At 35.5% G+C, this 22,538-nt stretch overlaps 1 protein-coding gene across 4 annotated transcripts in view; it reads right to left on the bottom strand.

Moving 5' to 3' along the window:
• SYT10 (synaptotagmin 10) overlaps positions 1-22,538 on the bottom strand; it is a 93,742-nt gene that overhangs the window by 40,514 nt on the left and 30,690 nt on the right. For all 4 annotated transcript variants that reach the window (XR_004259918.1, XR_004259919.1, XR_004259920.1 and 1 more), the window contains exons 4-5: positions 4,386-4,506; positions 1,586-1,757 (exon numbers count right to left, since the gene is read on the bottom strand). Coding sequence is in view for 1 of the 4 variants with exons in the window: in XM_032248306.1 (XP_032104197.1) it covers positions 1,586-1,757; positions 4,386-4,506 (293 nt within the window). In the remaining 3 variants the exon portion in view is untranslated. The remainder of the gene's footprint in view (positions 1-1,585; positions 1,758-4,385; positions 4,507-22,538) is intronic.

Below are 22,538 nucleotides of genomic sequence, written 5' to 3' on the forward strand. Positions count from 1 at the left end.
TTAGTAAGAGGCAGAGGCAGGAGCTGAATCAAACAAGTTGTTGACTCGAGAGCACATGTGGTTAAGTAGCTTCTCAAGAATGAAATGTAATTGAAAGGAGCTTTCAATTTTGACAGCCATCTCCAAAGGTACTTTTGAGATTATTTTAGGACATTTCATCCTTTTTCCCCCATCACTGATGTAGATATGTGTATGTAGTATTATTTTCCTTAATATGAAATTTCACAAACAAGCATGTTTTTAGGTACAAAATTTTTGTCTTTCTGTGTATTGTTAGCATTCATTTCCCTAAAATTGCCTGAGTGACAAATGCTCAAGTGTGTATCTATCTGAACTTATTGCTGTGAGAAATCAATAGGGGTAATTGGCAAAGAGAATGGGGCTCCTGATGAAAACATCTGCATTATTTTTAGAGTTTGAAACTTCAACTAATTCAAGATTTCTCTCTCCCCTTTTAAACAGTAGTCACAAGTTAATTTTTTCAAAGTTATAAATTCATTACTAATAGACGGTGCTTGCAAATTTTATTTTTCAGTTTCTTTTTTCCCTAGCTCTAAGCCAGGGGAGAGCTCATTAACTTCTCTCAGTTATTGGGTCTTGGTTATGATACTATAAAATGGATACTTTGTGTGTATTTGAGAACAAAACAAATGTACTAAGGCACTGTTTATGTGCTGATAATTTTGTAGGTTAAAAACACAAGTATACATTTCCAAAAAATTTATCAATATAAAAGTCAAAATAATAAGAGAAAGTATATAGTAAGGCCCAAATAAGAGACAGAAACCTTTGGTGGGACAAGAGTTCAGAGGAAGAAGAGGACTGGTCAGCAAAGCAAGGCTTACAGAGGTGCTGACATAAGCAAGGCTGTGGGGCGTTGATGGGACAAGATACACAAAGCTGGGGGACAGTCCAGGCAACGGGGAGAGTGGAAGGGCAAGGGTAAGAGCTGCAGTGGGCAGGATCTTCAGACCTGCATAGGGGAGGCTGCAATGTTTTCATGAGAGCAGGAGTGACTCAAAGTGTGTGACCTGGAAGAACTATCCAGAAAGCAATGCTTTAAGATTAACGTGAAAGTATCAAAGTTGTATCTTTATGGCTGCTACTCACTTTCCACTCCTATTCCTCATTTTTCACAGTTCTATATGATGCTAAAGTTTTACAAATGGGAAAAGTGATTCCCAAAGTGTTATGCAACTTGTCCTCTCATGTAGCTAGTTAATGATAGAGCTTGGGTAAGCATCATTGATATTCATATTCCAGCCTAGTTGATAAAACAAATTCCGTTGATTATAATCTGTTTGTTACTGTAAAAAGACTCCACAACAGTGCTTTCTTGAATATATTCTATACTACTTCTGGACCCATTATTTCACTAGTTTCAGGTGAATTTTAATTTAAAGATGACTTCTTTTGGAAATGAAAATCCAGAACTATAAAATAGAAAACAATGAATTTTGAATTAATTATTATTCCCTCCTCCAATTTAAATTTAAACTGTTGTAGCAGTAAATGACCTGAAAAGCTGAGTTCCTGTGCATGACTAGGGATGGCTGCTCTTGAGTGAGTAGACAGATACACATACCTGTCATAATCCATGACCGCAATGGAGAGGCTGACCTGGTCCACGTTCTCTGGAGGGATGTCAAAAATAATGGCCTCATTGTACACAGGGTTTAGAGTGTTTTTCTTTGTAGTTGTTTTTCTCTTTTTTAATCTTCGACCTTCACACATCAGAGACACTTTGACATAAGGATCTAGGAATAAAAGGATAACTTTATTAAAATAAAAGTAGTACTACAAAGTATAAATAAAACTGAAGTTTATTAGTACTAAATAAGACCTATAATATTAAGGCCTATATTAAGACCTTTAGAACTACCAATTTTAAATTTGTCTCAAAAAAATAATTGTAGTAAGGTTAGTTTCTTTCAAAATGGTTTAGAGTAAGAAGATCAAAACTTGTGAAAGACTTAGCAACACTGTGCTAGACAGATAGAGATGATCACGATAAGTAGAAATTAGAAAGCAAAAAATATCTGTGGAATCTTCTTCAATTACTTTTGAAAAAGGACCTAAAATTAGAAATACCATTTGCTTGATAAGGAACTTGGATTGAAAAAATGATTCTTACAAGTGATTTATTGCATACACAACGGTAAAAGATAAAAAGGGGGATATTTGGTTTAAAGATGGCCACACAGAAAGAAGGCTCCTGATATGACATTATCTGCATGATGCCAATTATGAGAGAAAAATTTAGTTGGGCTACATTTTTATAGGCCAAAGGGATCAGACAATTGCTAACAAGTTCTGCTACAGCAGACTTGATATCTATCCTATTACCTTTACTACCTTAAATAGAAAAACTGCTATGGTATTATAGAAAATTGTATGATGGTTATGCAAAATTTCCAACAAGCCTTACTTTTACACCTTTTATTCAAAGCAGGTATGGTTTTGGGAGGGGATGTCAACATTGGGTTGAGCACACTAGATAAACAATCAGTGTCTGCTATCTTAATTTTTTTTCTCATTCTGGCCATCCTCTAACTGTAGCACCAATATTTCTTTTTTTTCTGTTCCCATAGTAATACACTTTATTTCCACAGAATAAGCCAAAAGGATGGCAATATTAATTTACTTGAGCATGTGAATGCTTCTTAAACTTTTGAAGTACGTAACTCTCTATTTCCAAAGCATTCTCATCAAGAAGCAAGGTATTCATGACTGGCAATAGGGTATGTAGAGGAAAAGAAGATAATGTTAATATCTGTTTCCCATTTATTTTTTAATTTTTAAATAGTAGGAAGAATGTCCTAAGGAGAAGCTCATTTTTGTGATACAGCTTTGTGTTTGAGCCCACAGACCTAGGACTTCTAATGAAAAATGGGAATGAGAAGCATGAATTACCCTTTGCAACTCCCAACAGCTCTCCAACTACATTTCTCTGCTTGTGACAAGGATAATTTACTGGTTCTTTAGTTGAATCACAAGCCTGTTGTGAGGATTAATGAGGAGGTGCTCTCAAACCATGCGCTCCTCTGATGAAAAGCTTCATATAAATAAAATGTAATCTTGCGCTTAATTATAACTTTGATGTTGTTTCCTTGCCTCAAAATTTGATCTCTTTTCATACACGGTTAAAAAAAAGAGTAGAATAAACAATTTGCAGAGTATACTGTTTATCTTCAATTCCTCAACATTTACTGACCCAAGACTTTTTCACCAAAATTAATGTAGAATTTACTTGTTTTACCTTCACACTATGTATTACAAATTTAAAAAAATGAACATCATGACATAGTTTGAAAATCCATGATCAAGAGATATACAATCAGCAGTCTCCCTCCCATTTGTCTTCATCCCTTAGTTTTTGTATATCACTTGGGTATTTTTAATACAAATATTAGCAATATGAATATGTATTCCAAATTTCCCCATTCTTACACAGAAGGGTGCATAATATTCATGTTAATTTTTTACCTCCTTTTAAAAAATCACTTGTACATCCTAGAGCTATTTCCACACCAGAATTTACAGTTCCCTTATTTTTTTTGTGATGCAAATTTGAGTTTTGTTGTTCTGCAAAACCACAAATTATACATCTTCCCAAAATGTCACCCCTTATTTCCACCACTATTTCTTATTTCTGTTTACTACAACAAACACCTACCAGTCTCTCTACTCTTCCCTTATCATTTTCCTTTCACAGAGCTGTGCCAGTGTTTATGTATTAAATTCTAACTAGTTACTCAGAACTGCAGTGAATTAAATAAAGGGATGAAGAAGAATGAAGCGTCTTTATCCTTCTATCAAAGTTAGCACAAGAGGAATTTCCTTCAAGAATTTCTTTCAGAATCTTCAAGAAACATTAATTTATTTTATTATTCATTTCAGACACCAGAGATGCACAAATTTTTAGTTAGGTGGCAAAAAATGCAAATGCAAATGGTGGTCATGGAACATGGCTATTTCTCTGCAGATCAGGTGAGGGGGAATAAATTCAGAGTAAATATTTCTTCACATAGCCTCATTCACAGCTTAAAGGCTAGGAATATTCCCTTATAAACAACTGACTAGCTGAAAGTGGAGGAATACATGGTAAATAATGTATTTTTGAGACAGTGCTATATTGGTAAATTGGCAGAGAAAGAAATAGAAACAAGAACTCAAATTCAGATCTATTTGATAATACCTTTTAAAAATTTCATAATGATAATGTAAATAAAAGAGGTGACTTGGAACATTTTAATTTGTAATTTTTTTCTTCTTTTGTAGTACTCCATTATAGACAATTTATTGAGTAGCCATGTATCATTTTAGATACATGAACTATTTTATTTGGGAACGTGCCCTTGGTCCTATGGCCATTATGTACATACCTGATGAGCCAGTAATATCCATTGCCTTCAGATTTCTGCACTTAATCACTGTCAATGTCATACGCCCAGCCGTCGGCAAGTAACAAAGGGAAAACATGATTTCACCCAGGTCTATACTTTCCTAGAAAGGCAACTGGAATGTTAGCAATCTCAAACACTGCAGAGTGAAAACAAAAAATAATAAAAGATGTTGAACAGAAAATCACTTTAGAAGAATATTGGAATGTCACTTTAAATTGTTTTATTGGGGATAAAACAGGTAACATTGCAAGAAAGCTATTCTGAATGCAGTATGCAAAAAAAGTCTATCCCAGCTGCTTATTTGCTATCTCTGCTTGTATTTACAACAAGAATCTGAAACTTAACATAGTCAAAACCAGACTACTGATTTCAGCCATGCCCTATCACCTTCCAAAACTGATTCTTCTGTCAGTGTTCCACAATCAAAAGGCATCACAATTCACCCAAAGACTGAATCCAAAAACCCAGTAGTGACTTTTATTCTTTTATCTTCACCTCTATGAGCAACCCATGGGCAAGTCCTGTCTACGCTATCTACAAAGTATATCCCAAATCAGTGACTTTCTTTTCAGCTCTACTAGTCAAGCCTCCATCTTCTCTTGCCAGCATTACTTCACTAGCCTTGAAAACAAACCTCTCATTCCAGAAGTTAATCTTCACAAAGCAAAAGATCATTTATGAAATGCAAATCTCTTGCTTAAAATTGTTTAAGGGATCACAACTGTAGTGGAATAAAGTCCAAACTCCCTACCTGGCATATAAGTGGAATAACTTCAAGTCCTGGTATACCTGAGACATTCCTGGTTTATACCTATTGTTATGGTGTAATTACTAAGAACATCCCTGTCCACATTATTATTATTTTTTTTTTTGAGGCAGTCTCACTCTGTTGCCCAGGCTGGAGTGCACTGGTGTAACCTCAGCTCACTGCAGCCTCCACCTCTTGCATTCAAGCGATTCTCCTGTCTCAGCAACCTGAGTAGCTGGGATTACAGGCATGCGACACCACACTTGGCTAACTTTTGTATTTTTAGTTTTGACTGTTGGCCAGTCTAGTCTCAAACTCTTGACCTCAAGTGATCTGCCTACCACAGCTTCCCAATCTGTCCACATTTAAATATGTCTTTGATTGACTAATACATTAGAAGGTCACACACATAAGGTTTATGCCATCTGTGCCCTACCTTTCTAACATTTCTCATTCCTCTCCCCTCCAAGGTCTGATGCAGACACAAATGTGTTTGTGCATGTGCTATTCAAACAAATGAAGTTTGTTCCTGCTTTGGGGCCTCTGTGTTTTTTTTCTCATTGAATAGTGCTTCTTTCTCTTAAATATTTATATGGCTGACTTTTTACCATGCAGAACTCAACTCAAACAGAATCTCTGCAGTGGGGCCTCCACCCATCATTCATTCAGAGACTGCACACCTTTCATATCCTATACTCACCACAGTCCAGACCCTTCACATATTTTTTGTAGTACTTATTGTCTGATATCACCTTTCAAATTCTTTTTTGTTGTTTCCCAGACTCCCTCATATAGCACCCAGGAGAGCAGGGTTGTTGGCGGTCTTATTTTCTAAAATGTACTGAAGTGCATGATGCATAGCTGGTACATATAAGTGCATATTTTTTGAAGAATTGAATACATTACTTAATTAATCTGAATAAAACCTGTTTTTTTTTTTCATTTTTATAAAGCAGGACTATCCACAGTACCCCAATATAGATTTATATGTGGTCTTTGACTGTATAGAGAGTGGACAAATGAAAATGAATGTGGACAATGGATAATTTAGGATGGCCCTCAAAGAGTTGTTCACAGGATTCAATAAAATCACACTTGGTAAGAAATTTGTGGCAGGTTTACGTTTGGGGGAAATAACTTGCTGATTATGCACCCAGGTCCACAGGGCTGGGTTCTTAAACATTTTTCATGATACACTATTAACATCTGTTGGGCTTACTCATATAGCTTGGGTGCTGATTTACATGATTCTCCTTTCTTTATTCATGGTCTAGAAGTTAGAGACCAGTAACTCAGGGCAAAAACTTTAATTAAATTTGTGTTTGACCCCCAGTTCTCTACTTTCTAATGGTGAGATCCTGGGAAATTCAATTAAGTTTTTAATCTGTAAAACTTCATTTTCAAATTGAGAATAATGCCCACCTCACAGGGTTTGTAAGCATTAAAGGACATAATGTAAATAAAGCATAAGGTACTTTATACAGTGTTTGGCATGTGATAAAGAATGATCTTTTGTTTACTACTGTATTGCTAGCACATAGAGCAGTGCCTTACATATATCAGGCACTCAGTAAGTACTGGATAAATGAGAAGCTTAATAAATAGAAGTGATTATTATTTTGCAAGAATATTAGTAAACAAAAAATATTTTGAAAGAAAGGTATATCCAACTGGATATCCTTTATGCTAGTGGATTGCTGTAGACTAAAAACAGTGAGGAAGATCCCATAGAAGACGGTTGAGGAAAAACAGAAAGAGCACAACCTCCTGCTGAAGAAGGAACCTTCTCTTCCTTCTAACTTTTTTTTTTTTTGAGACAGGGTCTCTTATTCTGTTACCCAGGTTGGAGGGCAGTAGTGTAACCATGGCTCACAGCAGCCTCATGTGATCCTCCCACCACAGCCTAGCTGGGATTATAAGCATGTGCCACCAAGCCTGGCTAATTTTTGTAGAGACAGGGTTTTACCATGTTGGCCAGGCTGGTCTTGAACTATTGGGCTCAAGAGATCCACCTGCCTCAGCCTCCCAAAATGCTGGGGTTACAGGTGTGAGCTATGGCAGCCAGCCAACATCTAATGATTTTTGAGCATTATTTGCCAGGAACAGTGGTTGGTGCTGTAGACACCAAGATGGACATGGTTTGGCCCCTGGAGGTCTCAGTTGAGAAGAAAGTGAGTAGGCTTTAAAAGGCTAAGAAAATAAGTCTGAATGCCATTTTTATCTGTTGATTTTCTCCTTGTTTCTCTTTGTTTCTTTGTCTAAGCATTTCTTCAGGCTCACTCTATGGGCTTAAATTTTCTGCCTGACAGCCATTCCCCTTTCCCTCACTGGGTGTTTCTCCTTTCAGTTACTATCAATAAGTGTGGGCATACTTTGTTGTCAGCTGGTCAAATTAAAGGGATCTCTCTATGAATGTAGATCATGACACCAAATTCCATTATGAAATATGGTGGAGGTGGGCTGGGCACTGTGGCTCACGCCTGTAATCCCAGCATTTGGGAGGCCAAGGTGGGTGGATCACCTGAGGTCAGGAGTTGCAGACCAGACTAACCAACATGGAGAAACCCTGTCTCTACTAAAAATACAAAATTAGCTGGGTGTGGTGGTGCCTGCCTATAATCCCAGCTACTCGGGAGGCTGAGGCAGGAGAAATCACTTGAACCCGGGAGGTGGAGGTTGCAGTGAGCTGGGATCAGGCCACTGCACTTCAGCCTGGGCAACAGAGTGAGACTCCATCTTGAAAGAAAAAACAAATAATAGAGACCAGCCTGGCCAACGTGGTGAAACCCTGTCTCTACTAAAAACACAAAAATTAGCTGGGTGTGGTGATGCATGCCTGTGATCTCAGCTACTTGACAGGCTGAGGCAGCAGAATCGCTTGAACCTGGGAGGCAGAGGTTGCAGTGAGTTGAGATCATGCCACTGCACTCCAGCCTGGGGAAGACAGCAAGACTCCACCTCAAAAAAAAAAAAAAAAAAAAAAGAAAAGAAAAGAAAAAAAAGAAAAGAAAACAAAATTCAAACTCCATGTATTCAGGAGTTTTAAGAAAACTGGAATGAACTGGGTGGTAAAAATTAATGTAAGGGATGCATGCATAATAACTGCACAAAAGTTTAAGTCTTCATTAAAATAAATTTTTCTTTCAAGAGTGTGAAAGGACAAAGTGCCAACATATTGCAAAGGGTAGAATATTCTCTAAGGTAAATACCAATATTCTTATTTAAAATCTAAGTGATCTAAGAAATTATCATGAGAAAGTGAAATTAACAAAGGTAGGTGGCTGCATGACCTTTAAAGGGATCTATAACATATGTAACGCAGAACTCTAGAGTTTGGCGACAGTGCTCTGAGATACCATGTGAGCTAATTTTTGCTATCCTCCACTGAGTCTGTGCCCTTATTGATAGTTCAACTCCAATGAGCAGGTAGAATTTTAAGGCTGCCTCTTCTGTCTGCCCCATGCCACTGTGGTTTATAAGGCCATCTTCATTCCCAACAATCCAAGCTCTCTGGTGGCCAGTCAAGAACCAGGAAACAAATTGAAGGGTCTCTAAACATATAGCATTAATATAAGGAAATTATACAATAAAGTTATTTATACAAGAAGTCTATATCTTTTTTTTCAACACTCATTTGCTATTATTTTGGTCAAAAGTTTAGCAAGATTGTTTACTTGCTGTATCAGTCTACAGCAGGTCAAATCTCACATATGCAGTGTGGAGATCGGGAAATTTATAGTAAGTCTAGTGAAGACAGCAAGAAAAAATAGTGACAAAGACACAAAACTGCTAAAAAAAAAAGCAAATATTCTAAAAAGAACAGCAAATTGGAATCACTTTGTATTGGGGTAATTACCAATAATAATGATTCAGTAACTTAACATTTTATTACAGACTTGAACAGTAATTAATATTTAAAGTAATGACCTTGAGTCAAGGTAAGGAAATATATCCCATATGTTCTGTTCAAGAAAATAGAGACATGTACACTATTTTTCAGGATTATTTTTATCCAAAATGCAAAATATTTAAAGTGCTATTATAATTTCAGCTCAAAATGAGTAACGCTTTGAGTTTCTGCAAATTGCATGCAGTCTCATTTTCGACAATTTTTTATAAACATGAGTTTCCCATATCAACCTCTAAAAAATTCATGTATTTTTTGGGCAAATAACCATTTGAAAGCCTGATATTAAGTCTAAGATGCAGTGTTCCATAAAATGTATTATGGGTAAGAAGGTATTTACCCCATTCTCATACACACTAACTTATTTGGTTGAATAATCTCAATGATAATCTTCAGAGTTCCTACTTGGAATAGGGGCATATGAAAAAAGGGTAACACTGAAGCTGGCTCATAGGTTATTAATTCAATTTCTTCATGCTGGCTTCACCAAAATGGAGCTGGGTAGATAAAGACCAGTTTTGATGATTGGCTATAGTCAACTTTGCAGACAGTCACAGTTACAAAGTTTTTTCCATGTACTTTTCCAAAATAAAAATAAAAGTCACTGGAAGGATAAATTGATATGCAAATATTTACACTGCATATCCTATTGCAGGACTAGCAGTAAAATCAAGCTGTAGCAACGGACTATAAGAGATGGAGAGAAGACAGATTAAAGGCTCCATAACTAGAAGGTCTATGAACCAAGGGAAGCATTCTCGGAGCAAAATAATCGTTAGGTTGGGCTTAAAGAATTAACCAGATGGGATTTCACAGGGTGATGAGGAATAATGCTGTTTGTGAGTACTATGATAAATATTCAGAAATAAAAACGGTAAGTATGCATTGAGAAATATGGAGTCTGGAAACATGTTAGAGGAGGTTTAGGGTTGATGTAGTTGTTTGATGTCTTCTATGGGCAACAGGGATCCAAGGTGTTGGTGAAAAGGGTGGGAGCTTGGCAGAGTGGAAAGGGCATAGGTTCCTGGGTCAAAGAAAGTAGAGTAAAAAATACGAAATCTTCTATGTTCTAGTTTCCAAGCACATGGCAAAAATACTTGACCCTGAGCTTGAGCTTAATTGCAAATAAAATGGAGTCAGTAATAAGTAACTTGCAAGGTAGATAGCAAACATGTAAAGTGCCTGGTGTAAACAGGCACTCAAAAACAATAATGATGTTAATGAAAATAATATTAAAAAAACATTTATCTTGAGTAGGCTAGATTAGGATGAAACAAGGCATAAGAGAGAGAGGCCACTGAAGTAAAGTTGGTGTGGGAAGATGTTGGCTAAGGAAAAGTTTGAATTCAGGGATATATTGGGAAGTAAGAATCATTAACAGGTATTGAAAAAAAAAACTTTAAACAAACAATTGGTTGCTATGGTGATAGCAGTCATCACATCCACTTAGCACCCTAAATGCAGTCTGCCGTCCACATTTCCTTGGTAGTAAGAAAACAGATGGTTTTCTTCACACTGTTAAAAGTGAGATGTGTAACTAGATCAAATGAACTTCTTCATCAAGTTACTAGTCCTTCAACCACCTGCCCACAAAATAACCTACAACAAAATACAGACCCAGAGTGGGTCTACTGGATTAAAACTACTGTAAAATGTATGTATTTTTCCCCAACTGACACTACTCATTCACCTGAGAAAATTGTGGGATTTAACCTTGAACAATCTACTTGACCTCACTTGACCTCAGTTTCGTTGGTATAACATGAGAGTGCTCAAAGAGATGAGGGAATTTAGTTTCCAGCTGTAAAATTGTGTAATTTTAAGCACTGGTCAAAAATGAGAGCTAAATAACACATGAAGATCCATTCCAATGGGAAGTAACTACCTGCAATTACTTTTGCACCAACCCAGTAGTTATTTGCCATTAAAAAAAATGGCAAAAAAAACACCATTAGTTATTTGTCATTTAAAAAAAAAGGCAAAAACCGCAATTACTTTTGCACCAACCTCTTATATGCCAGAATAGTTTACCTCTTGTCCTATCCAACACAACCATGGACTTTAGCTATCAGGAGCCACAAAGTGACAGAGCTAAGGCCTTAAAACAATCTTTCCTTGATATAACTAATCAAGTCTCAAAATTGGCTGTGTAATGAAGACTATGAAGTAATGACGGAATAGCCCAACATAGACACTGAGACAAGAGCAACCTGAGACACAAAAGAGGATACAAATTTCATAACAACTCTTCCCTTCAACATACTGGTTAAGAGATAATCATAAGCTTCTCAGTGAAATAAACCAGAGACTTATTCTCAAACTTTCATCATCATTTATAGATAGGGGCATGAAAACTTGTTCAATAAACTATATACAACTCTCCTTAGTGTTGGATGCTTTTCAATATCTTTACAAAATTCTTAATTAAAGGAGTCCCTCTAAGTATTGCTGTATGTAGACACCTAGACAGGATGAACTTGGCTTCACTATTTCAGAGTCTGTCTTAAATTGATTGACAAGGTTCCACTTCTGGTTTCAAAGTTTATCTTCCATATAATAGCCAGAGATCTTACTGATTCTGAGGGATTCCATGGCTCACTTCTGAACAAAAGCCATCAGTGTTCTCAAATGTCACTCAGAATAAACCCCAAAGCTCTTTCCATGGCCTGAAGACTCTAGATAACCTGACTCATGGCTATTTCTCTGATTTAATCTCCCATCGCTCTCATTGGCCACTCTACTACCACTGCCTTCCTCCTACCCTCCCTCATGTTTCATATAGCACATGTCTTCATTCATGTGCATATTGTATATTTCCTTCATTATTATCTGTCTTCTTTTCTAGAAAGTAGGCCTTATAGAAAAGGGACATTTTATGTCCTAAGACACCAGGAAGAGTGTCCGGTAAACAGGAGAACTGAACAAAAGTTTACTGGGTTGAAGAGTGTAAGATCCTTGCTCTTCTCTATATAAGTAGATTATATTTTAGAGCATTAACAGTCTACTTGTCATGGTAACATCGTGATTGGGCACAATTTTCTGTGTCCCGTTATCTATGCCCTTCTGTAGACTGGTATTTGATAGGTGGCAGTGTCCCTTTTGTTACCATAGGGTGTGAGATTATAGATATTTAAAAACTTAAAAGCACTATAAAAGCATGAACAAAATTGGTATCCAGTCTGTAAGGTCTCTGGTTTACAGAATTAAATGCGCAGGACTTAATCCAATTTATGTCATGGCATAGTCTTGTATAATATTGTCATATTTTATTCTATTTTTAAGATTTAGGAAAAGAGGTAAGGCATAAGTAACTCTCATTCATTTTTTCAAAATATGAGGGTGATACATTTAAGAAATCTAAATATTAGGGCAAGAACTTTAGGACACAGAAGTAGCTGGGATATTAGCAGTCGAGTGGTTAAGAAGAAGGTGTTTTGTGTGAGCATGATAGCATGTAGGAGATAACTGACAACTAGAAACTTTAAATTTTGCAAACATTTTACATTTATTATCTAATTTTACTTTCAAAATATTCCTTTTGGGTTGATATTATTATAAATCTTTTTGTGGATGAAGAGACAATTTCAGAAATGTTAAGGAACTTATTAAAAGTGATACAGCTAAAGGTTGCCATCCCAGGATTCTAATGAAAGTGTATTCATTAATATTTTAATTCCTGTACTTTCCTGCTTCTCTCTGTGCCTACAATTTTAATTTCCAGAAAAGCAAAACTGTCTTCATGGTCTTGGATTTCAAAACCAGCAAATGAAGTATTATATTTCTTTGAAGGCATTTTTTTAGAAATTAGAAAATCAGATACTTGATTTATAGCAAACTGCTTAATGCAGCCTGTTACAGAGGAGAAGAATTATTCTGAACATTTACATTTAAAAAGCATCTGCATGTTCTTTTCACTATATAAGAGTGTGTTAATAACTAATAATCATACTGGTTAAATGCAAGGGAGAAACAGAACAACTTTAAACAGTATCTTTGGAACCACACTAAATTCCTAGAACTCACAATAGGCTCATGTGTGTTGCTAGAGAATTAGAAGTTAAATAGCTTCTCTTTATTTCCTACAACCTTCAAGCATTAAAATATACCAGGACACAGCTGACCGAATAATAATCCAAATATGAATATTTTGTTAATTCCATCTAAGAGAGAAAAATTGCTTGGACATTTTCTGAAATAATAGACTCCAACAGTTTTTAAAAATAAGGCAAAGAAAAGCTTGGCTTAGTTCTCTATGCACATCAATTACAAGATAGATTTGTCAAGATTATAAGTTTTAAAAGTCTTATGTGTATGTTTTTGCCACAAGTATTTTATTCCAAATTTTTAATATTCAAACTATAGAAGTATTTAGTTATTTCAATTCTGGACTTCCATGTTTCACAAGAAAATTCAATTCTTTTCTCTTTTGTATATTTTAAGTAAGATAAAACTCTAATAACATTCAGGGCAAATGGCTGAACTAGGAATGAAAGATATAAAACCTAGTTCTGGCTCTTCTACTAATCAGCTTTGTGAATTTAAATTATTTTTTAACATCCTTGGGCTTCAGTTTTCTAAACTATAAAAAGAAAGGATTAAACTTGGTCTCTCTACCGATTCTAAAATAATGATTATATGATCTAGACATGGCACTCTCAAAATCCTTCCCAGAATATGCCCATGAACTTTTAAGGTAGTAAAGGTAGCATGAAAAGACGTCTGACCTATTACAAATCTTATGTACTTTACTCTGAGAACAAGATCTCAGGTCATGATTTAAGATAATGATTTTATTTATATACAATTATATAATTTGAATATTTGATTATTCAACCTGAAAGCAACGAATTGGAGCAGTAAGGAATGCAGGAAGCAAGCAAACTTATAACAGAGATGAAATAGTGAAATATAAGAGGGCATTGGACAGAAACGAAAATCTGCTTTTTAAGTTTATAAAATTAATGATCACAAAGATCACTACTGTTAAGAAAAGGACAATTTACATTCAGAATATTCTACTTAAAAAGCAGATACATCTGTAACATTTTATAAGTATATTTTAAATTCCTAAGGAAAGAAACTGGGAACATAAAAATATGTTTTGGAACCTATGAAATTAACATAAACAGAGTTATTTTTCCAGGCTGTTCTTAATAAATGATAGATAATCAGTGTCTGAAATCTGAATTTTAAGAGGCAGAAATTCTTACTTTTTCATTTGCAATGAAATGTGGGATTCCACATTTACGGCGATCCTTTGAAGTTCCTTATGTAGTAAAAGAGTAGAGTGTTTTAGCAATGGTCATGGCTATTTCTTACTTTGTGGTTGAAGCCTTGTCTTATCACCAGCCTTTAAAGGTCTAATTTGATTTCTGCGAAGGTAATGAGCACATAGATACACAGTCAGATACACAGCATGGTCCAGAAAGGTTATAGGAAATTAACCTGTTTGTAATTAGGAAACATTTTCTTTCTTTAGAGAATCGTCAGGGATCCAGCAGGAAACAGATGGCACACACAAATTAGAGATATTCCAGAGGGCCTCATGAAGAGGTTATGCACAGATATGTGAACTGGGAGGAGGAAACCACAAGAGGTAGTTACCCTGGAGTGGTAACAGCACAGGCTGTCATGACCACTAGGACTCAAAGAGCAAGTGGGGACAATTACCTTGATCCAGAAAGAAAGTGGTCAGAAGAAAAGCCCGCTTTGAGAAAAACTCTACCCTCAGATGAGGGGCATGTACAGCCTGAGGTTTTCTTGCAGGGGAAGAGAGCAATGGACAGATACATGTTTCCCAAGGTAATTCTTCTGCCCTAATATTTCTTGCCAGAAGGCAGAGACTCTTGCCTCAGGACAGAAAGTCTGAACCAAACCAACTAGCCTTTTGAGGCACCAAACAGGGTGGAGAACAGCAAAGACTGAACCTAAAGACACACACAGGAGATATCCAGCATCTTCAGCTCCTGAGGTTTTATAAGATGCAGACTGGTGAAGGAATGAAATGCCTAATGGAAAGGGAAGAGAGCCTTTCCCTTGGGAGAAGACTGACTCTCCCAGGGAAGAGAAGAGAATATGTGTCTGAGTTGAAAATAAAAAGATGAGTGAGTGAGGCTTCCCAGGCAGAAACAGGGACAATGGACATTTCAGGCAGAGGTATCAGTCAATAAGAAAGCTTGCAGACATGGAAACCTATTGCTTTGAGTGAGGTGAAATTGATGCAGAGAAGTCATATAGGAGGGTGGTGGAAACAAGCAGGGAAAGTTAGAACTAACTGCCAGATCACAAAGAATAGGTAGAGTCAGAAATTGGAAGGGATAAGAAGGATAGGCAGTGGAATAGGGTGCTCAGGAGGGTAATAATACCCCGAGTGGAAGTGGAGAGAAATGAAGACACCAAAATACTCAATGAATGTGTGAAAAATAATTGATATACCCTCTCCAGGTAGGAGATGAGGGCCAGGCCAGATGGCATTATGAGTATATACATCATACATCATAAAAAGAAGCAACAGTATCTACTCACTGAATCATAGCACACAGTAATCAAAAAGATTTAAAGGATCCCTAACTCAAAACTTTCCAACTTGAATAGAAAAATATAACATCTAAATTATCCCTTATGATAATATTACTACTACTATGATATAATTTTTAGCATCAAGGTCTCTGTTCCTTCTAATATGATAGCTACCTCAACAATAACCAAAAACCCGCCACAAAATATATCCTATCGTATATATGGATACATTTACAAATAGCACTTATGTTATTTAGTCCTAACAACAAGCTATGGTTAGCTTTCTCATAATTCCCATTTTACAGATATTATAATTAACACTTAGAGAGGTTTAGTAATGTGGTCAAGCCATACACAGGTAAGTGACACAGCAGGAATATAAAGCAATGTGGGTTTGTTACAGACTTCAGTGCTTCATTAATTAAATACTTAGACGCTATATTGCCTCTAACTACAGACAAAGAGAAAGAGACAGTCCCAAGGATATAGTGGGAAAGCTAGATGAGGATTATAATCTTTACCAGGACAACCAGGTAGGAATTTAAATGAGAAATTATGTAGATGCTATGACTTTAGGCTAAAATCTTCCTTTTGCTGTACAAATAACCCCAAATATTATGACTAAAATATGGTTGGGAGCTATTCCTCAAGTGGCTGCTTGGAAACTCATTTTCGAATGACATCCTTCCAATGAGCCTAAATATTATATTGTACTTACCCAGCAATTAATTCTTGGTTTATCTAAAAAGTATGGCATCAATGCTGAATTACATTTAAAACTGGTGGCACAAATTTATGTTTCAGATTTGTATTATCTTTGACTTTTTTTGTTTTGTAAAACAGAAGCCTGTAATCAATGTTACAGGAAGCTGCTATTTAAACTGCTCATAAAAGGCTAATATAATCATTGTTGTGGGCTATTTTACAGCCACTTACCTGCAATCCTTCCCATGAAAGCTAAAGTAGTCAAAACACATTGATCAGACCACAAAACCTTGTTCTCTAAATGTGCATAGATGTGATCTAATATGAAAATACTACAATAAACTATGATGATTTATTTAATATTAATCATGAGACAAAGCTCCCTTAAGTAGGCTGCCTGAGTTAGGCAGATGTTAAAGCCAAGAAAAATCATACTTGGGAACTGAACTCTCATGACCTTATGATAGCACATGAAGGACTCTATTATGTTTAAAGTGAAGTTAAATTTAATTTTAAATTGCAACATAGATGCTTCCCATCAATTCTAACAAAATAACTAAAAGACCTGACATATAGGTTTATGGAATTTACTTGCATTATTTGAGTTAATCTATCATCAGTTACTGGTGGCCGAATAGCAGATGTGTAAACTGTGACACTCCAAGGCCAGGTTTACTGCAGAGATGAAATAGAAAACTAGGAATGTTCAGAGAGGAGCAGATGTGGATTAATTGTCCCAACCTGCACGTCTATAGCTACAATACTATCTGTTATACTCCAGGAGACCTGGTAAGACAGATAGCCCCTGATCAGAAAGGTTTGCTCCCTACTGCCCCACTTTCCATCACACTCTTTTCCTTAAAATAAAACTGGGATTTTGCCATCTTTAAAATGTGATTAGCTGATACATATTTCATAGTTAATGAACTTCAGAAGATAATTCATTGATAGCTAAATGCAAAAAATATATAGTATTATTCCGATGGATGATTGAGGGTAGAATTAAAAAGAATCTCTAGACTAAAAAGAATTTTAAATATTAAAAAAATTTTAGTAATGTGTAATAAAATATGTTACTTCAAACTGAAGCTCAGCAGATACATCCAATACTTTGAATGGCTGATACAATGAATATAACAGTTGCTTTGTGTCCTATCAAGGTCTACTCTTTCAAACAATACCTGACAGATGCTTAGTTAGAATATAATAGATTCAAACATTTTATACCTGTAAGCAAGTCAATGTGATACACACAAGCAACTTCCTTACTCACAACAATTTTAAAGTGTGTAGGACACAGTTGGTGCTAAAAAAAAAAGTTAACTGAATAGGTAAGTACATAAATAAATATGCAAAATGAAGGTAGTTCTGTTTAAAAAAAGGAAATCTTTTTCTTGTCTACCTATACTTTCGATGGTTTCTTGCATTTGCATGGAAAAACTACATTTAAATATTCAAAATACATTAGTCTTGGTCAGGTGTGGTGGCTCATGCTTGTAATTCCAGCACTTTGGGAGGCTGAAGCAGGTGGATCACTTGATGTCAGGGGTTCGCGATCAGCCTGGCCAACATGGTGAAACCTCGTCTCTACTAAAATTACAAAAATTAGCTGGATGTGGTGGTATGCACCTGTAATCCCAACTACTTGAGAGGCTGAGGCAGGAGAATCACTGGAACCCATGGAGGCAGAGGCTGCAGTGAGCTAAGATTGCACCACTGCACTCCAGCCTAGAGGATAGAGTGAGACTCTGTCTAAAAAAAAAAAAAAAAAAAAAGTCTTCATAGATATTGATATTCTGAAAAAACTAAACATTTCAATAATGTTATACATAATAGCTTAAACATAAAATGTATATAAAGCGCATGCTGCAAATCATTCTTTTTCTATAGTCATTCATCCAATTTCTACCATATATTCATTCTATACAGTTGCCAATAGGTAACTCCTACTATTAAATTCGTGTGTGTCTTTACATAGACTTTTTTGTATGTATAACTAAATCTAAATATGTATTTCTCCTTTACCTTTCAGAAATAGCAGCACAGGATACACTGCTTTTTAATATGATTATTCCCTATGCTGGAGATGTTTCTATGCTAGTACTAGAGGTGGTTGGCTTGCCATATTTGTGATATATATAGGATGATTGCTAAAGTGAAAACTAAATTTTTGCACAGAAAAAAGATTCACCTTCATTGTTTTTTTGTCCATATCAAATTTCAAAACAATTGCTACTTCCTGAAAAATATTAATTCTTATGTAATTTATTATTAATGAAATCATAAATACAAAATATGTGCCTCTTGTTTCAACCTGGTAACATTTTTGTTAATAAATTTAAAATGTTCCAGCTTTATTTCTCATATATGGGTGCCATACCCTGAATATTAAAAAGAATTTGTCTACAAAAAGTAGCTAACATTAACAAAGTACACCTGAGCATAACGATAGGGTACAACATCACATTATTTTTTCCTCTGGTAGTGGTAGATCTGTATTTATATAACTCCACATGTAACCTCATATGAAAATTTGCTAAGTTATTTATTCATCAACCACTAAGCACTCATATTCTGTAACCACTAAGCACTCATATTCTGCAAGATGATTTCTGCTTTCCAGAAGCTCAAAGGGTGGTGGCTGACATAGGATAAATACCTGCAGAATGTTTAAATAAGTGCAGCAGACAATGCTTCCATTAGCATTGTTCTTTCCATTCCCGTTGCTACCAGCCTCAATCAGGCTTTGTTCATCTCATCTAGTCTGTGCTCGATTCCTACCTGACCACTACATCTCACAATCTCCCACTCCTATCCACTGTACACATGGGTTGCCATAGGAGATGATGGCTTCAGTGATTTCACTCTTCTAATAAAAAACAAAATAAGTATAAACTCCTATGACATTAAAGGTCTTCTTATAGATTAAACATAACATTCTGGTTTGGGTTCCCTTTAGTCTCTTCATTTTATATTCACACTCTACTTCTTTGCCCCCTGAAAACATGCTATAGTCTCAATTTATTTCCTTTTCCTCATGCCGTTTTTTCTTCAAGGATCATGCAATTTCTTTCCTCAGAAATCTATCATCATTGAAAGGCCATCTGAAATATTATTTTCATATGGATATAATCTGTATCAAAAAGTGTGTGTGTGTGTGTGTGTGTGTGTGTGTGTGTGTAGACAGGACCACATTTGTGGAGGGTATTAGGAAACGATTATATAATTTACACTCAGGCATACACTTCTTTCTTTGTTATTTGCCTCTTCTGTTAAAGTCCTTGAGTAAAACTTGTATTTTAGTCTTTCTTGCAATTTTAGAACGAAATATAAACTTTGTTAATAGAAAGTTTTCAGTAAATATTCATGTAATCAAATTCAAGTTATTTGAATCAAATGCTATAGAACAGAAAATTTCAGGGAATGAACTGTTTTTGGACGATATTTTTGGATAAGTCCATGCACAGGCCTTTGGATCTGTGGGAAGAAAATATTACAGAGACTCTGTGATGAAAATTTGTAGGAATGAGATGCTTAACACACTTAAAAACAACAATCACAAAAGCAGCTAGTCTGATTCTCAGAGTCTTTTTTCAACAATTATGAGATATAATTATGTAATTAGCATGAAGAAGGAAGAAGAGAATCATGGCATTTACAACAATATGATAATAAACCAAGACTTAATGATACTAAGAAGAATCATTAAAAATTAAAGATATATCAGCTATTGCTTTTCAAACTGATAGCAAAATGGTATTTTTTCCCCAGTAAATATTGGTCTAAATTAAATTGGAGATTTGCAATTATATAAAGGTACTCTTTAAAAATCTCATAAATGATTATTTCAAATAAAAACTTTTTTTTTTGAGACAAAGTCTTACTCTGTTGCCCAGGCTGGCATGCAGTGGCACAATCTTGGTTCACTGCAGCCTCTGCCTCCCAGGTTCAAAGGATTCTTTTACCTCAGCCTTCCAAGGAGCTGGGACTACAGGTGCGTGCTGCCATGCCCAGATAATTTTTATATTTTTAGTAGAGATGAGGTTTCACCATGTTAGCCAGGCTGGTCTCGAACTCCTGACCTCAGGTGATCCATCCACCTCGGCCTCCCAAGTGCTGGGATTATAGGCAATGTGCCTGGCCAATAGTCTTGTAATCCAATATTTATTTTATTTGTTACATAAACTCTTTTATATCTGTGTCTGCATAGTTGGATTTGCCTTTGTAGGTTTCCACAGGACTTAAGTGAGAGCATATGCTACATTTATTTTTATTTATTTCTTCTTATTCTCCATTTTTTCTAGAAGACTCAATAATGTCTTCATGAAATTATTAAAAATTCATGATGTGTGAATAGAAAAAGAAAGTTTCTTAAAGAAATTTCCACCTACATCATTTTTTTTTTCATTTTTACTAATAAGAAGATATAACGTTGCTTAATGATTTTTTGAGGGCCGAACAGAAATTTTAATTAAATACTACCTTAACCATAATATTAATTTTGTCCACATAGTCTAGAAATTTAGGTTTCATTACTATGTTACCAACCAAAACACCCAAAAGCAACATCCTGAACAATGTGTGGTTCAATGTCTAGTTAAAGGAGAATGTCCTTTTATTAGAATAATCTAATAATATATTTTATTTTCTGTCTACTTCTTTTTATATTCAGAATTCTGTAATAAGAATGTCTGCAGATGTGGCAGGTGGAATAAAGGTAGCCCCAAAGATGGCCATGTCCTAATTCCTGGAATCTGTGAATAATGTTACTTAAATGGCAAAAGAGACTTTGTGGATGTGATTAAGATTATGGACTTTGAGATGGGGAGATTTTCAGAGATTACACTTGGGCCCAGTATAAGGGAATTAATGCCTGTGGCCTCCGGAATCAGGAAAAGGCAAGAAAATGGCTCTCTCCAAGAGCCTCCAGAAAGGAATGCAGCCCTGCCAACCACCTTCATTTTATTTAATAAAATAGTACTAAATATATCGTACTATTTTATTTAGTATGATCCATTTCAGATTTCTAATGAAACTGTAAAATGCTAAATTTGTGGTAACTTTTACAGCAGAAATAAGAAACTAATATACAAGGCATATGGGAGAGTTGGAAAGAAATTTAAGTAATTCATTAATATTTACCAAACAATAAATAAATATTATTAGCAGTAAGACACTAAAGTTTCCATAAGGAACTCCTACTTTTTCCTAAGTAGAACCAGTTTGGAAAACATATGAATGTAAAAAAAAACCCTGCACAATCTGCACATGTACCCCAGAACTTAAAGTATAATCATAATAAAAAAGAATACAATGATGAATTAATCATTAAAAGAATCCACTGCCAATCTCCTAGTCAATTATACTAATTTTTAGACTTTACATGCAGATTATTTACCTCTGAACCTGAATATATGTACAGAACATATTTCAGTTTTTTATAGAAATTTGTTTGTTGCAGGCCGGGCGCGGTGGCTCACGCTTGTAATCCCAGCACTTTGGGAGGCTGAGGCGGGTGGATCACGAGGTCAAGAGAGCGAGACCATCCTGGTCAACATGGTGAAACCCCGTCTCTACTAAAACTACAAAACATTAGCTGAGCATGGTGGTGCGTGCCTGTAATCCCAGCTACTCAGGAGGCTGAGGCAGGAGAATTGCTTGAACCCAGGAGGCGGAGGTTGCGGTGAGCCGAGATCGCACCATTGCACTCCAGCCTGGGTAACAAGAGCGAAACTCCGTCTCCAAAAAAAAAGAAATTTGTTTGTTGCAACTCTAGTACTTAGAGCATGCCAAAGATAAATAGGTACTTTAAAAAGATAAATAAATAGGTATTTAATAGTAAATATTTGTTAAATAAATAAAAAGTAATAAGATTGAGGAATCAAGAGAAATAATCTAACAATTAATTTCCATTTGCATTTGTATTCTAGAAGGTGTTATTTTTAAGTACAATAAAAATCACTATTCATCATATTTTCCCTGTGGGAATATAGGTAATAAAATGAACACGAATGTGAAATCAAAAGAGCCCCACTGTGCTTTTGAAATACGATCCACTTCCAAAATTTCTTCTTTGTTCCCTAACAGATATCACAACACAAAAATCCAACAACTAAAAATGTTATAATGATAGAATTTTAAATTAATTTCTCCATATAATGACAATATAATTATCCTACATACTGATTGTAATTAGTAAAACATTCATAACTGGAAAACACAAAACGAGATATTTTTGAATAAAAAAAAAGTT

This window comes from Sapajus apella, unplaced genomic scaffold, assembly GCF_009761245.1.
Source record: "Sapajus apella isolate SASKATOON/1434 unplaced genomic scaffold, GSC_monkey_1.0 scaffold66, whole genome shotgun sequence".
In the NCBI taxonomy this organism is placed as follows: Eukaryota; Metazoa; Chordata; class Mammalia; order Primates; family Cebidae; genus Sapajus; species Sapajus apella.